The sequence below is a fragment of the Pectinophora gossypiella genome, chromosome 13, assembly GCF_024362695.1.
Source record: "Pectinophora gossypiella chromosome 13, ilPecGoss1.1, whole genome shotgun sequence".
In the NCBI taxonomy this organism is placed as follows: domain Eukaryota; kingdom Metazoa; phylum Arthropoda; class Insecta; order Lepidoptera; family Gelechiidae; genus Pectinophora; species Pectinophora gossypiella.
This window is the reverse complement of record NC_065416.1, coordinates 9,784,297-9,799,817: the sequence shown is the minus strand read 5'-3', so window position 1 is coordinate 9,799,817 and position 15,521 is coordinate 9,784,297. Positions and strand designations below refer to the sequence as shown.

The 15,521-nt window shown below is 36.3% G+C and overlaps 1 protein-coding gene across 1 annotated transcript in view; it reads left to right on the top strand.

Moving 5' to 3' along the window:
* Positions 1-293: 293 nt before the first annotated feature.
* LOC126372009 (uncharacterized) overlaps positions 294-15,521 on the top strand; it is a 20,584-nt gene continuing 5,356 nt past the window's right edge. The window contains exons 1-16 of the mRNA XM_050017508.1: positions 294-564; positions 1,149-1,375; positions 2,061-2,275; positions 2,472-2,751; positions 3,161-3,336; positions 4,128-4,265; positions 5,328-5,534; positions 6,608-6,700; positions 8,025-8,075; positions 8,580-8,624; positions 9,125-9,175; positions 11,990-12,034; positions 12,226-12,324; positions 12,743-12,790; positions 13,889-13,957; positions 15,165-15,500. Of these exons, the coding sequence (XP_049873465.1) occupies positions 294-564; positions 1,149-1,375; positions 2,061-2,275; positions 2,472-2,751; positions 3,161-3,336; positions 4,128-4,265; positions 5,328-5,534; positions 6,608-6,700; positions 8,025-8,075; positions 8,580-8,624; positions 9,125-9,175; positions 11,990-12,034; positions 12,226-12,324; positions 12,743-12,790; positions 13,889-13,957; positions 15,165-15,500 (2,351 nt within the window). The remainder of the gene's footprint in view (positions 565-1,148; positions 1,376-2,060; positions 2,276-2,471; positions 2,752-3,160; positions 3,337-4,127; positions 4,266-5,327; positions 5,535-6,607; positions 6,701-8,024; positions 8,076-8,579; positions 8,625-9,124; positions 9,176-11,989; positions 12,035-12,225; positions 12,325-12,742; positions 12,791-13,888; positions 13,958-15,164; positions 15,501-15,521) is intronic.

The window sequence follows — 15,521 nt, the reverse complement described above, 5'->3', positions numbered from 1 at the left end:
GTGGGCACGTTCCAGGGGCGGACTTGCGTGCCTACAGTCATATATCTGAAGTCCACGCGAACAAAGTCGCGGGCGGAAAGCTATTATAATTACAAATAATTTCTTTTTAATTTTTACATTGAAAAAATCTTTCATGATTTTGTCAAAATACGTACTTCAATAATGACAGTACAAATTATAAATGACAGTCGACGCATCAAGTTCGTTGAAAGTTTAAAGTTGTATTAACAAAAATAATTTCGTCTAAGTTAATATAAGAAATAATTGTGAAGAAACCCGTATGCTAAGATATCATGTCGTTTTTAGGACCAAAATCCATGCACAGGGAAAAATCTCCCCACCCTTGGGAGAAAAGTATAAAGGACAAGTATAGTGATAGATTTAAATATGCTCATAATTCCGTTAATAATCCAACGTATCCGAAAAAGAAGAAGCTACCAAAGAATCGTATAACATTTACAGTTATCGGAAATAGAGTGACGAAAGAATTTATTTACTGCGTGAACATAGTAAAAGGAATGCACAAGTATAGGTCGAAAATCTTCGCCCCACCAGTGATAAAAGGTCAGGCACGTTTTTCACAAAAGCGTCTATATGCCGCTTCTTCTTCTTATCGTGTGGGTTGTGAGGTGGAATACCAACCTCATCAACCCTGGTGTCAGGGTTATTACTGAGCCGCCAAAGGCCCCTGACATGGCTCATGTAACGACTACATTACATCAGTAAGTAGTAACCGGGACCAACGGCTTAACGTGCCTTCCGAAGCACGGATCATCTTACTTTCGGACAATCAGGTGATCAGCCTATAATGACCTAACCAAACTATGGATCACAAAGTGATATGTCGACCCCACTAGGATTGGAATAGGGCCTCCGGATCGTGAGTCCAACACTCAACCACTGGACTACGGTCGTTATTATATCCCGCTACAAAGACCTTGTATAGAAGGTCTTTGTCCCGCTATTAATAATATTTCCCGCGCCAACAAGAAAACCTTGCAGATTTCGAAAGATCGTAACACTACTAGCAACAACTTTTATTAACAATACCGTTTAATTTTTTGAGATCAGGCATGAAAAGCCATAATGTCACAATCATCGAATTAGGTGTGCGTATAATGATCCGATCAATATGGTAACATTTACAGAAGTAACGGGTGTAGAATGGCCTGGAGTGTGGCAAGACTTGAAAATCAAATATGGAGGCACTGCCTACTGCATCCCAAAGCAAGTGGCCATACTGTACAATGATGAATTTTTCGGAGGTGACCAGGAGTTAAAGGAGTTCATGGAAAGCCGTTACATTTACCATTTATGCCTGAATTACGCCAAACTCGCCGTTGAGGCATTTTCTGGATTTGTGCGATCTTCCGGAGTACGTTAAAGCTCAAGTTTTAAGTTAGTAGAGTTAGAGAAAGCTCAAACGTAGGTAAGTGTTACCTACCGGTATTGGATATTCACAATAATTAGTAAGAATTACATCTTTGATCCTTGAAAATAGGTACCTACCCGATCGTCTGTGTGCTTAATTATTTTTATAGTATGATCATAAACTATATACTTAAAGGTTTCTAAGTTCAATAAGGATGTGTATAAAATTGTAGGAAAATCCTTTACCACCTGAGAAATCCACGGTTTTTCCATAGACAGCTAGGTACACAAAAAGAGACGTTTAATCAGATAGAAATATCGTAAAGCATTTGCTTCCTAGAAACATGAACCCCTTGTCAAATTTCAGAGATCATTCGCCTATATGCATATCTCGATAAATAAAGAAGAAGTTGGACCGATGATTTTTATGGTAAGCACTTGGTAACTCTATCCGTGCATGCGGCGTGCACAGCGGCGTGCCAACTCTAGGATTGATGTTCCTGCAATATTCTGAGAAGTCATCATCCAGATGTATCGATGGCATCTGTCCAACATTGTATGGGATCATGATTCATGATAAACATAAAATTGTATAACTTTATAAACGTGTGTTTACCACAAATCTCAGCGTCTATTAAATTTCAAGTTCTAAACTCATTATTTATATTCTGCCTTGAACATGTTCATAGCTCTACTCGGATCTAGTTCCGTATACTTGCGAGAATTTCCTTCGCCTTTGCTCAACGACGCGTGGTGGTTACGGAGGAACACCAATACACCGCATTGTGAAGAACGGCTGGATTCAATGTGGAGGGTACACTTTGAAAAGCACCGATTTAGGCTGCGAAAATTTCATAGTTCCCCACGACCGACGAGGCGTCCTTGCTATGTGCAATGATGGCAGGTAAGCAGGATCGAGTTCCTTACGCTAAGGACGCATTGATAATTGCTACATCCCATCTTCGGCGCTGCAGCATATGCGTTCTAAGCAAGTTAGGTAGCTGCTACAATCAAACATTATTTGCTATTTAAATCTGGTTAACTGTGTTGTATTGTGTAACATTGTTCCCTACGTTTTCAAAACCAAACTAACGTTCTAGACATGTAGACTGCTCCACACAATTCTTCATCCTCTTACAACCGGCTGATTGGATGGCTAACAAATACGTGGCGTTTGGACAGCTGGTCGACGGTGATAAGGTACTGCAGCAGATTGAACAAGTGCCAACAATGTATGAATCGCCAATAGAGCCTATCACAATCTACAAAGCTGGTGTACTGAACATGGATTGTCAAAATATACGCATCAACAAAAACATACAAAATTACCTGTACAAACACATAGAAGATCTCGTAGCTGTCGGGCGTCTGTTTTATGAGGCAAGTGGTTTAAACACTTGTAGTTATTGAAACTTCAAACTGAATTTGATCGTGAAGAAGATTAGGAAGTAAGCAAGCAAGTTATGGGCAAAGTGTATCGACAATTTAAAAGTTCCGATGACTTTCTTCTTTATTATCGTGTTGGTTTAACAAGCAGACACGTTTCACCCCATTGAGGGTACGTGGAAGTGAAGGGTTTTTTCTATTCAGTCAGATATAAGCGGCTATACAGGTTGTGAGAAATTGTAGTAGTTTTAGGCGGATGAGACGTTCGTTATGTAAAAATTGACGATTCAAATTTGAATTTGAATAAGCGGCGTTAGGTACTTATAACTTTAACTTGTCCATCGAGAAGGATGTGTGTTAAAACGAACACCGTTAGATGTAAAAGATGATTACAACGTTTCAGGAACTTTTGGAACGTGTATGGGCGGCAGTAGCAGCGAGGTGTATCCTACGTGAAGTTGAAATTGTGACTTCAGATTTAGAAATGACAGATTCTGATTCAGGGACAATGTCACCAGAAAAAATATCGAAAACATCGAAACAGGATCAGCCGCCCGATATTGAAGATGTATTCAAACGGTACTCGAATTTTAAGCCTACATAATATTGTGTACTCATCTCACTGTTTCCTTGGGTTATCAACTTATCACATCGTAATGGGATCATAGTACATATTTTCCTGTCGGAAAATTCATGAAGATATTAGTGTATTCTGCGCAGGACCGATCGTCGTGGAGATCCTTGGGGGACGCCTATGCACAGCAGTGGGCGTCTGACGGCTGATGATGATGATTAGTGTATTTTTAAATTATTTTCCGTTCCATACTTTTGCGACGGAAAATTCCACTTGATATCAACTCAGAATCATGGTCTGAATCATACCTCAAAGTTAAAACACGTAATAGCGGGTTCTTAAAGGGTTAAAGTAGCGATGTATCCCTACTTTAAACGCGGTAAGAACCCGTTATTATTTGTTTTAATTATGATAATAACCGCGTAAACTTAAAACAATGTATACCTTAAAGTTTTCGTTACGATGTCACTAACACATTGAAATCAATAATTGGATTTCTCTTAGTGCTTCTTTGGTAATCAAGGTCTTTTTGATAAGTACCTCAGCGGGCGGCAATGTTTACTAAGGCCATTGAATAGGAAGACAAAACTATTTCCATCCATTGCAAGAGGAACTAAGTATACCTATACCTTGCTTCACTGAGCTTTCTATTAGATCAGCGTGATAGGCGCTAGGCGCTAGGCGATAAGCCGAATCTCCGTCTGTAATGCTCGATAGCCGACAAAATACTGGTAAGTCAACTTCTCAAGTTGACTACTTGAGAATTAGATTTAACATTACATTTAAACAGTTTTAGCTATGAGCCGGAGGAGGAACCAGCCCCAATTCTACCACAAACAGCACCCCTCTTGCCAGAAGTAGAGAAGCCATACTATTTACCTTTTACTGATGTCCCATATCCGGATGAAACTGACTCGACTTATGATTTAAAAAGGTTAGTCCCGATCGCTTAGATAACTTCGATATGTTAACATCGTCGTCATTAGCTCATTAAAATCGATGAGGGATTTTCCAGTGTACTTTCCCAAAAAAAAATATAAATGCCGCTGCTGTAGAGATTTTCCTGAGTTTAACCTTCTTCTTCTTATCGTGTGAACTGTGAGCTGGAATACCAGCCTTATCAACCTTGGTGTCAGGGTTATGATTTAGCCGCCAAAGGCCCCTGACATGGCTCATGTAACGATTACTCATTTATCAGGAAATAGTAACCGGGACCAACGGCTTAACGTGCCTTCCGAGGCACGGATCATCTTACTTTCGGACAATCAGGTGATCAGCCTGTAATGTCCTAACCAAACTAGGGATGACAAAGTGATTTTTGTGATATGTCCCCACCGAGATTCGAACCCTCATACCGAACCTTAACCTTCTAATTTCATAGATAGGTAATGTAAGCAACTTTTATCTTTGTTTTTGGGTATAAATGATGACCCTTGTTATTACACCCAGGCACAACATTATTCAACAAAGTCAATATCGTCGCTTTATAGTACGAACCACGTAAGCGCCTTCATAAAAAAATACATTCTGATGTGATTTTCTTCAGCATAACCTCGGACATTTTTTATTATTTAATTACAATCCGGGTGTTGGCGTCAGATCTGGCAAACCCCGTTGCCTAACTCAGTATGAACGTATAATAAAGAGTAAAAGATCACAAAATTATAATAATGTAAAAAACCTTACTTATACTTATGCCTTTATGTGCTTTTCTGTATGTTGTCCTTATCTCTGTATTTTGTGTCCATTCTGCTCAATAAAGTATTTTATCTATCTATCTATCTTACTTTACACCCCCGTTGCTATGTGCCATATAATCAACAATACCTAGGCAACGGGGGTTGCCAGATCTGACGCCAACACCGGGTAAAATTTGAGACAATTTTTTTTTCTATTTCGAGGTTTTGTTAACAAAAAATATATCCGAATGTATTTTTAAAAAAATACGCTTATGTGGTTTGCTCTATAAGGAGACGGTATGTGCGTATGATTTCAGATTTCTGCAGGGTCACTATTGCCTGTTCTGTGATTTGGAAGTGAATTTACCCAAAAATGAAAAACTAAAGAAGAAACTATTTCTGCAATATTCCAATATTCCATCTGATATGTTCGTGTTTGACGATAATAAAACTAAAATTGATAGTGGTAAGACTTTTAACCACATAATCCGTACCTGCACGCCTGCAAAGACTGCAATCGTTGAGTAACGATGCGATCTAAAATGCAAGGTATGCTCATCCAATATCTACCTACAAGTATGGGTCTTCAAGGTCCAAGTTAATTTATCCAATCTGTAGGTACCAGTCTCCACAGTACCAGAACACTTGGCATTTGGGTTTTCTCATTAATTTGATACATTATACATAAAGTCACGCCTATTTCCCACCGGGGTAAGCAAAGACTATAAAATTCCATTTGCTCAGGATCTAAATCCTGATACACTTCTCTTGCTTCCTCCACATTCATCAGTCGCTTCATACACGCACGCCGGTTCAAAGTAGATCGGTTAATTTTATTCTGCACAGTAATAAGACAAAGCGTAGGAAAGTATCTCCTTCTTATCTCTCTACCTACATTTCTTCATTAAATGTGGGTTTTATTCAATTACTAGCATTCCCGGCTATTTATTGTGTCGCTTGGTAAGTAGGTACTTCTTAAATAATTTGCTTTCAGATCTGGATAGCGATGAAGAGGAAGCAATTCAGAACTATATCAAGTAAAATGTATTTTATTCTCTCATAGTATTAGTCATAGTTACCCGCAGTGGAGCAGGGTGGTGGAGTATGCTCCATAACCCCTCCGGTTGAATGAGGGGAGGCTTGTGCCCAGCAGTGGGACGTATATAGGCTGTTTATGTTATGTATGTTCTTTTCAAATTGCTTTTTTTTTCATTACCTAACGCTAACATACTGAATGGATATTTCGCCTGTCATCTTTGTTTTCTTATCAAATGTAATTTGTTTGATAAGTGCGTAACTACACCTACATGAGCACCAACCCCTACTTTTAAAATAAGCGTCATTGTACTGGTAACTATGTGGCATTCCGTTAGCTTTCGTAAATCCTATATTATTTCTATTACAATCGCGTTAACGAAAAAAAGCCCTCATTAATAACTAAAAAAAGATGATTATAAATGTGGGTTGAGACTGTCGACAGGATACTTATACCTATAATGCTGTGTTAAACAATTTTTAATAAAATAATTGTTTTGAAAACTTCAATTCAAATGTTGTATTAGGTACAATGTACTAAGTACCTATCTGTTTATTTTAGAAACAATTTGGAACGGGCGAGCTTCGCAGGTGGTATTATAAGGAATATCGGCAAGGGAACTGCAATGTTCAATCTTTTCGAAGGTGCTAGAAGGTATGTTTTTATTAGATGATTTATGTTGTTACTGCTTCACTATCTACACAATCCAACGACCCTCAGCTGAAAATGCCAGTCGTGCGGACGCTATTGCCGCTCTCATGTTGGACTTTTTAGTCATACAAGACGTTACCACAGAAAAAACGCTGTACTTATAAATCATCTGATAAAGATGTAAAGTAAAGGCCTATGATGGCATGTGTGCCGCTGTATCCTGAACGATGGGCAGAGATCATCACCTTAATGTTGGTAGACCCCAGAAAAAATAACGTGAGGAACTTGTCAGTTCTCAAAAAGATTGCATGAAACTCGAAGATCATGCGCGGCATGATATTGAGTTTGTAGAATGACAATGAAAAAGCCCAGCAGTGAGTTTATATTCATTTATTCGTAATACACGTTGAGAAATAATTAAATGAATAGGTAGGTACAATACAGTATACCTATAGAAGTCAGTTATAATTATTAAAATTAATTCATGAAACTAATGAAAGAAGTTCTGCTAGCAGCGCTCAAGTAACCATGAAATAATAATCATAAATATGAAATTATTATGATAATTTGATTGGCTAAAATTTTTACATTTAACTCCCAAACCAACCGATTGAGACAATTCTTAGGTGACACACAAGAGTCCAATACATGTTGGAACTCTTAGAAGTTATCTGCCTAATTTTGGAAATTCAATATTTTGGGACCTGAAGGGTTAACGAAACAATATGGTATTACGGTGCCGATTTGATTATCCAATTAACCTTAACCGCTTTCAAGCTCTACGACAAAACTCCTGTCTGAGAGCATCACATTCATCACTACATAAGTATAAAACGAAGTCGCTTTTTCTGTCCCTATATCCCTATGTGCGTTTAAATCTCTAAAACTACGCTACGGAATTTGATGCGGTTTTTTTTTTATTGATAGAGTGATTAATTAGGAAGGTTTATATGTATAATAAAATAATATCACCCATGAAATAGTGGAGAAATACTGTTATTTTTGAGATTTTTAATGTAATGTCGTAAATAATTTATTTTTTTCCTCAACATTGCAACCGAGCGAAGCCGGGGCGGGTCGCTAGTTTAAAATAAATAGGCTTTTCTTCCAGGCAGCTCTTGAGTCCACGACTCGTAATCTTCTGGTAGGTAGGACTTAGAAAGTTAAACTTAATGCGCCCTAATTTCCAGATCGGAATTGATAAACTTGAATGAGGATGACATAAAAAAATTAAGGTAAATTATTGAACTCTATTAATTGTCTTGTTTCGCTTTTCTCATCAATTTTGTAGGAGTAAGTAGGGGTATTAAACATGTTTTTTCTTCAGGCGCTTATCTGTGTATGAACGACGTCAGTCACTGGCACAATCGTCAAGGAGGTGAGTATACTAATGTGTAACAGGGTAGACAGAGAAAGTAGTTTGAAAATATTGTTACGTTCATCATATTTATCATCATCATCAATTTAAGAACAACGCTCTTGTCGGTGCAGCATTTTCCATGCTACTTTTTAGGGAAAAATAGAGCAGTGGTTTCCCTCTTGCCTACCGCCCCGCAGTACTCTGTCTGACGCAAGTGGGATGGCGCCCAGAGCACTGCAGTCATATTTATACATGTCTAAATATATATAGTTAAAGTAACTCTGTCTATTACTTCACGCCTAAACCGCTGGACCGATTTGGATGAAGTATTACACATAGATCGAAAGTAAAAGGATGAACTTGGGTATGTTAGACGGACGGATCTAAAATGTTTAGTGCGACATAAGCGATGTTCACGCGGCAAAGTGCTATGATATTATTTTATTTAAGTACATAAGTTTCTAAGTAAAGTTTCTTTATCAACCATTCGTCAGATTTTACAACATATTTTTTACTTTTCAGATCTGAACTGATGACCCTTAATGATGAAGATTTAAGAAAACTCAAGTAAGTTTGAAGTTTGGAGGCCATACTCCAAACTAATCTATGTGCCTAGTCCCACCCCCACATTTAAGCATAGGGTACATAGGCCAGCAGAAACTGCATGCGAATCTCGCCGCGCGCGGCGCGAATTATATTGAGGGTCTCGACCAATCAACGCAGCGAATGCTATCTACGTACCTAGTAGATAGACGTCGTATGGCTATTAGTCGAAGCCTTCGATGTAATTTGCGTCGCGCGCGGCGCCGTTGTCGTGCAGCGGCTGCACCACAGAAGGCCCCCATATACCTATCATATATTTTACCTATCTATGTATACGTGTTTACAATAAAATTCCCACTGACATTCAAAATTTACTTCTGGATTGCGATTACAGGCGTTTATTACTTAAATAGCCTACAGAACCTCACTGCCCAACAAACGCGACTCTTCATAATATAAATACGTGTGTGGGTTTATACGAATCATTGTGTGTTTATGGACTTATTAACGAATACTTTTTTTAGGCAAGTGTCTGCGTTTGAACGACGACAATCAGTAGCCGTAGCACAGAAAAAGTGAGTAAAATAAAATAGTCCTTTTTCAATTAGATACTTATTGTAAATTATTATTAAGAGCAACAACAGTGGCTGCAAGTTGTCTTTGATTACTTGTGGCTCTGCCCACCCCATTAGGGATTACGGGCGTGAGTTTATGTATGTATGTATGTATTATTAAGAGTCTAAGAGATATTGGTACAATCCACCCCGACCCGACTTTATAAATCACGATTAACTCATTCTAAAGAAATTGCTACAATAGGTACTTAATTACATCAGAATAATTTTATTAATGCAATAAAACAAAATAAAGGAATAACATCGGGTCAGAAATAGTGTTTTAATAGGTACAGGTAGGTGGGTAGTATTCGAGTATTCAGAACCATAGCCGCAGAGTAGGTATGCGCATACCGCAACCCGATTACAATAGCCATAGAGGCAGCCAATCAGCTCGCGACACCAAACACTTCAGGACCCCGATACGGACGCCGTCGGGAGGTCGACGATTTCCCTCAATCAGCGTTTATCGCTATCGACCCAATAGGGTCGATTAATTCTTTCAAATATTTTTCCTCTCAGACGACGCCCTGAGCCGAGGTTCGCGTCCAACTGGGCACCTTCAGGCCTGTTGTCTTAAACGTGGTACTCCCCATTTGTCACGCAAAGTAGTAAGTAGTTAATGTCATCTGCGGCAAACCTAAAAAAAAAGCGCATCCCGCATCACATAATATGTAAAACGTAGTGAATACATTCTCTTTGGTCACGAGATACAGGCCACTCAACATATTTATCATTGTGACACTGTCAAGAAGTGTTATTTATAAATAATCTTTCAAGCAGGTATTTCACGGAACTGAAACTCGTTGTGACTAAACCAACAAACATACTTATTAACGGAAATTCAAAACGGTAAACCTTTTATTTTATTACGTCGTAATAATATTGTTTTTAAAAATGTTATATAAAGTATATTCAGCATCGAAATAGGCCCCTAACCAAGTGAATGACGAGAAAAACGCTTACGTTAAAAATAAAAGAAAAATCGAATAGGATTTCACATTATCTCAGGATATGGTAGGCTAGGTTTTAACGAATAGGCTGCCCTGTATGACTACTACATTTGGATTGTTCTAGTCTAGTCACCTTGTGGTCACAAGGACCAGACATCATACTGATTAAGACAGAGAACCTCGCTTTTTTACTATACTACTTACTATGCCACCTATTCACAACCAAACCCCTAAACCCAGATGTAGATAACTTCATCGCATCGCTCGTGTGGGTTGTGAGGTCAGTGATCAACCTCATCAACCCTGGTGACAGGTAAATCTTTATTCGGCGATAAAGATAACTTTAATATTTTTTAATAATTATTCTAAGTTTTGTTACAAAATTAAAAGTAGTAGTTTTACAAAACCCTTACAAACACTCTTGGATTCCCTGCATCGGACTTTACTAACTTTTACAGAATTTATTACATAGCTAAGTATAAGTGTAAATTAAGTACCTATTTATAAAATTATATTTTTATATATTATATTAATTAAAATAAAAATATATTATGGTAAACTGTTCTCTTACGATTTTAGAGTCGCTATTGAGATGTATAAGTATAATGATTGGAGATTTGTGAATTAGTGTTTTTAGGTAGGATAGTGCTAAATTATAAATGTGAACAAGTTTTACTGTTTTGTCTTAAATTAATTCTTGTGTCATATAGTTCTTACCTTAATAATAACTTTAAGCTATATTTAAACCATAGCTTTATTAAGTAATGCTAATAATAAGAATACTTACTATAGTTTCCCGCCCCTCCATAACTTAGATTGTCAGTTTGTGTAAGTCTGTGTACATGTACCGCTAATCCTTTGGAGTATTTTTTTTTGGCGCTTTCAGTATCGAGAATTAAGAATATATCTACGGTTTTGGTTGCGAAGTTCAATGAGCGTTTAATACATAACTCGTAAGAATCGGATCGGATCAGATGGGAATTTTTACTCATCAGTTTTATTTCGTCAATAAGTAACTGTTATAATTCATTATCTTTATTTACTATAGATATATAGTATTACTTCATTAATTTATAATTGTTTATGTAAATTAACAAAATACCTAATTTTAAATATTTTTTCTTAATATTCTAAACTTTATATTTATATTTATAATTCGAGCTGGCTTTTCCTCGCGCAGCGTATTTCACTTGCGATTCAGAGGCAACGCTGCAAGCATAATGGGTACGTTCGGGCGGAGCTCGCATTCGGGAGGGCTTTATGTGACACCTGATATGGTATTCTATACTTATATTTGTGTTTTGACATATTTTAGTGTAGGTATTTAATTTGACTATGTTATATATTTTATTAACATTGTAACTATTATAATTAAAACAATGAAAGTTCACAATATACATGAATATGATTTATAATTTAACATTAAATAAGAACTACATCGGAGTAAGTCGTTAACGGCGGGAAACTTTTCAACTTCTGAGCAATGGGTTTGGAACTGGACACTGTTATTTATGTATTATATTTTTAAGTGCCTAATGCTTATTATACTTATATATTTTAAACATATATGGCTGATTATTTACCTTCTGATGACTATCGCTTACCGCGAAAGAGAGATTGCATTGATTGAGAGATTGATATTGTGTAACTTTTACATTTTACTTTACTTTGCCATTGTATTGTAGCTGTGGCGTCCTCTAATAATAAATAGGTAATACATTTTTTTTCTTTCTTTAGATTACCGGTAAATTCTAGGTGGTATGTCATATATGTTATATTTTACAGAAAGGTTATATATGATATTATTTTCTGTACCTTTCAGATCGACATTACCTGATTTGGATGATGAAAATATCAAAAAGCTGAGGTAAATAGAAGGTAGCCTAAAATTCGACTAGCATGTAAACCTAATTCATAAGGCACTTGATACAATTATCAAAGTTATTAAAGTAATAAGTATGAAGAATCAAGGGTGAAGAATCTCTACAAATTGACCTGCCGCGGCTTCTTTCTAACCAGCTGCGATACCACGGTTTTTTAATGTCGTTTTTTTTTCAGACGTATGTCCGTGGTTGACAGACAAGGTGCACCAGCAAATCGACGACAATCTATTTTTGACAGGCGCCAATCTATATTCGATCCCGGAAATCAAAGAAAGTAAGTTTCTTAGAACAAACCTTTAGTGATCAGACTTCGTTCGTTTTTTAGTGACTTCATTGGCGATTTGAGATTCTTCCCTGGAGTTTTGACAAATGAGGTGAGTGAGCCTAAAAATGACGTGGAAAAATTACATTTCTTGTGTTTGGGCCGTGCTATTGTGTGTGTGCTGTGTGTGAGACAGGTTACCCAAACGTAACATAGGTAGGTACTTAAGTATTTAATATTATGCACTGAGTATTTTCTATGTTACAATATCTATAACTTTGTCTTTAAACCCACGGCGAAGAACTCCAAGGAAAAATCTTTTTGTGCCTCTTGACTGTGCATGGAAAACTTATTCGTTAAACAAGGACATTTCAAAACTTAAAGAAACTTCTTTTTTGCAGAATTGGGATTACCATATTTTAATTTTCAGATCTGTTACTGCGAGTGGACTTACTGAAGAACAGCTTAAAAAATTAAGGTAATATGGTGGGTAAAAGACAGGGTTTAGGTATTTCAAAAAGCCAACTAAGTTTAGTAGGTTGGCTCTACCACCACCCGTACTTGTTTACTTAAGTAGGTACTCCGTGATCTACTTACTCTTAGTAATGATCCTTAGCTTGTATATTAAATTGTAAGATAATTATTCGTAATATTATACTAAACTATGTATACTTACCTGCGGAGCTATGCTGTAAGGTAAAATACGTTTTTAGAAGATCTGCGAGCACATCGCATTGTCACAATAAAGGGTACCAATATATATTAACTTAAAAATAAAGTTAATTTACGTTTTATTTTGTAATATAATAAAAAAAGATAAAAATTTAATTTAATTTTGTAAAAGATAAAAAATTTAAATTAAGAGCTATTAATTATTTTACTAAATCTTCGCTATCTGTTTGTCTGAAAAATCTTTTAGTAATAAATTTTAGCTTGTATATTAAATTATAAAATAATTATTAAATCTACTTACCTACTTATTGCGATAAAGAGATACGTATACTATAATAAAGTGCTTCGCTAAGCTTTCGCTGCCTGTAGGTGCCAATCTCCTACACACACCCTAAATCAGTGTTGCCGAATAATCGATTCATTTAGGGGCTTAAAGTAATCGATTATTAATCGATATGCAGTCGGTTATTTGGGAACACTGCCCTAAATCATGCCTAAATCAAAACAATATTTATAGTCCATTGCACACACCATTGTCTATAGTAGACAATGCCAAAACCTATAGGTGGAGATTTGTACTTAGCATATAGACACTAGTGACTTCATTTACTGTACTATACAGCTGTAAAAGTTCCTAAAAGTAAATAAATGTAAGAATACTGAGAAAAGCAAGGCGTTATAAGTAGTTAAAAAAATTTTTTTCCAAGTTACCGAAAACACCTATCTCCTCGTATAGGAAATAACCGATTCCCAGCTACTAATAAAACAAAACATTTACTTTCTCTTATATCGCCTTAAAACAAATGAAACAGTAATTTAGAAAACCACTCCTTATTGATAACTGACTAGGGATGGAAATGACATTGTGATATCACATGTATAATTTTATTTATTTTTTATCTAGGCGAATCTCTACTTTCGATAGTAGACCAGACGAGGACGCTGATAGAGAAGATATGCAGAGTGATTCGAAGTGAGTACCAAAACGATACATATTTGTCTATACCTATTTATTGTTATAGTGTAAAAAGGGGTTGTTAAACGCAATATTGCTATTTGACGCTTGCAATCTTGTATTTAAGAAAAAACGATGATAAAATAGGAGAACATTCTGTGAAGTACTTACTAACACATGTTCGTATTTCTCGCATAAACGTAAATAACGCCATTTTGTGGCATGTCTATCTGTTGCCTCCTAGACACTGTTTAAATTATCTGAAAAGATGGATGAGGCCTAAGTAGTAGTATCTGTTGCCTAACACTTGTATTTAAGGTGTTCACTAGACTCTTTTTCCACTCGACTCTGTTTCAGCTGAAAATTTTGGTATTTTAAGTTGACATTTACGTTCTCGACTTGAGGACTTTACTCACTGGAGTCGAGCATATCATACTGCCAACAAAATAATACGAAAATAATGACGTCATGCCTAACGGGAGTAAATTCGAGATAAGGTTGAGCGCCGTTTAAGAATACCAGTATTGAGCTACAGCTAAGTTGGAGGAAAGTCTTGATGTCGCCTTAAGTGAGAAAGAAGTGGAGGAAAAGTCGAGTCAACATCTTAAAATACGGGTGTGTCAGACCATTCATGGGGGAGTTTCTGGTAGCCAATGAGTCCAGCTATGTAATAGGTATTTCGTTTTGAACCTTTACGTTTTGACCACTCTACTTATTTTATTAAACTCCTTTAAGATAATATAATCTATTGTATTAAGTAGGTAAGCTACAAACCTACATAGTTTAAATATTGCATTTATTAATTATGTACTTAATTACTTTAATAGTTTTAAAGAACTTAGAATTATACTACCTCGCGCATGGACCTATAATATTATATTAAGTTTATGTAAATATTAATAGTTATGTAGGTACTTACTTGCTAAACTTAAGACTTACTGCAACATTTGAAATAAGTTTCTAATGTTATTTAATTAAACTACGTAACTACTAAACTAAGTTAAAAATAATTTAAGTCGACTCTGCAATATAATTGATTAAGTATACAATTAATTCATATTAACATAAATTAATAATATGCAATAAGTAAAAACAAATACTTGCTATTATTTCTCAATAAGCTGGTTCCCGTTTGTTATCAGTAACAAGTAAGAAAATTTACATTACTCTGTTCATGTTCTTAGAATAGTGTAAGTTTATATACCTACTTAATACATTATTTCAGACCTGGTATAAGTTCTGGATATGACGCAGAGACAGATGACCTAGCCCGAACCTCGTCACGTTTAATGCAACGGCCTATTGGCCGCCCTAAGCCAGATGAAATGGCAAACGAAAGGGTAATCGCTAAGCAAAAACAAGAAGACGAAGATTATAGTTCATCTGATAGTGCAAAAATGACTACTTTTCCACCAATAAAAAGACGGGAGTCATCTGAAGCCCAAGTAGAAAAAAAAGAGTCATACGTTATAGAAACACCTTTTGCGTTTACGCCATCAAGACAAAAGCATAAAGACGAAGACAAGGCATTACCAGAAATTGTTAAAGAAACTGGACAATCGTAAGCACTCACAAATTGTAA